The sequence below is a fragment of the Etheostoma spectabile genome, chromosome 6, assembly GCF_008692095.1.
Source record: "Etheostoma spectabile isolate EspeVRDwgs_2016 chromosome 6, UIUC_Espe_1.0, whole genome shotgun sequence".
In the NCBI taxonomy this organism is placed as follows: domain Eukaryota; kingdom Metazoa; phylum Chordata; class Actinopteri; order Perciformes; family Percidae; genus Etheostoma; species Etheostoma spectabile.
This window is the reverse complement of record NC_045738.1, coordinates 6,306,826-6,307,806: the sequence shown is the minus strand read 5'-3', so window position 1 is coordinate 6,307,806 and position 981 is coordinate 6,306,826. Positions and strand designations below refer to the sequence as shown.

Below are 981 nucleotides of genomic sequence, written 5' to 3'. Positions count from 1 at the left end.
CAAACTGCATTTTGTTGCCTTGTACCTGTACCTGTGTAATGACAATGAAGTTGAATCAAATCTAATCTAATCTAAATCAAAACAGCTATTAGGCTAACTGAAACAAAATCATGTCAATATATAGGTATGGTGAATGGTATGTGATGATGTGGGGCTATTTTAATTCCAAAGGCCAAGGGACCTATATCAGGATGCATAGTATCCTGGATATATGAAATAACTGGCCTTTAACAATAAGCACCACTGTATCAATTAGCGATACAGTAACTCACACTCTGATGGCTTCCAGTAGGCATCTCTGGTGTCTTCGGTGTTCACCGCGGTTGCCCTTTGTGAGCTTTGTGCGGTGCAGAAGCCAGCACTCTCTGAGCACATTAGCAGCAGCGTGGCGGATCTGTTGAAGAGAGAGAAGCATCCAAATTGACTGATAAAAACCATTGAGGTTGCAGGACCACAAACGTGGTAATAAGACCATCAAGATAAAGTCAGTCACTTGACTTGCAAGCTTGACTGACAAAAACACAGCGCTTATCATGTTCCTTAGACATAATCTGCTTCGTATCAATCATAAGTAAAAGTATAAGTCAACCAAGGCAGATGATTGAATCTAGATAGTCTTTTCCGTTTAACTATTTTTGCTCTATGGTAGGCCTACTGATGACAGATACAACAGAAGAACTAGGAAGGAGATGCTTATGTACAATAATTTGAAGAAGAGGCCACACCGACTAGGAGTGAGGTTTAGACATTGTCTGGTATCACCTTTTTGCCCCTTTCTCTTTGATTCTATTCATGTCTGTTTGTCTTCCTGCACAAATCAAGTGCCCAGTGATGATGTCACTCTGGCCCTGTTGTGAGGGTTATTAATAGAGGCTGTCACTGTCTGCATCCAGATGTCTTCCCTTGTTCCCATCAGTGTAAATCTGGACTGCGCCAGATAGCTTAGAAGGATGCACGCACAAGCATAAACACACACACACA

At 41.7% G+C, this 981-nt stretch overlaps 1 protein-coding gene across 2 annotated transcripts in view; it reads right to left on the bottom strand.

The window, feature by feature from the left end:
• The window catches only part of kcnn4 (potassium intermediate/small conductance calcium-activated channel, subfamily N, member 4), a 22,255-nt gene that overhangs the window by 4,137 nt on the left and 17,137 nt on the right, over positions 1–981 (bottom strand). For both annotated transcript variants that reach the window (XM_032518342.1, XM_032518343.1), the window contains one exon: positions 273–394. In XM_032518342.1, the coding sequence (XP_032374233.1) occupies positions 273–394 (122 nt within the window). The remainder of the gene's footprint in view (positions 1–272; positions 395–981) is intronic.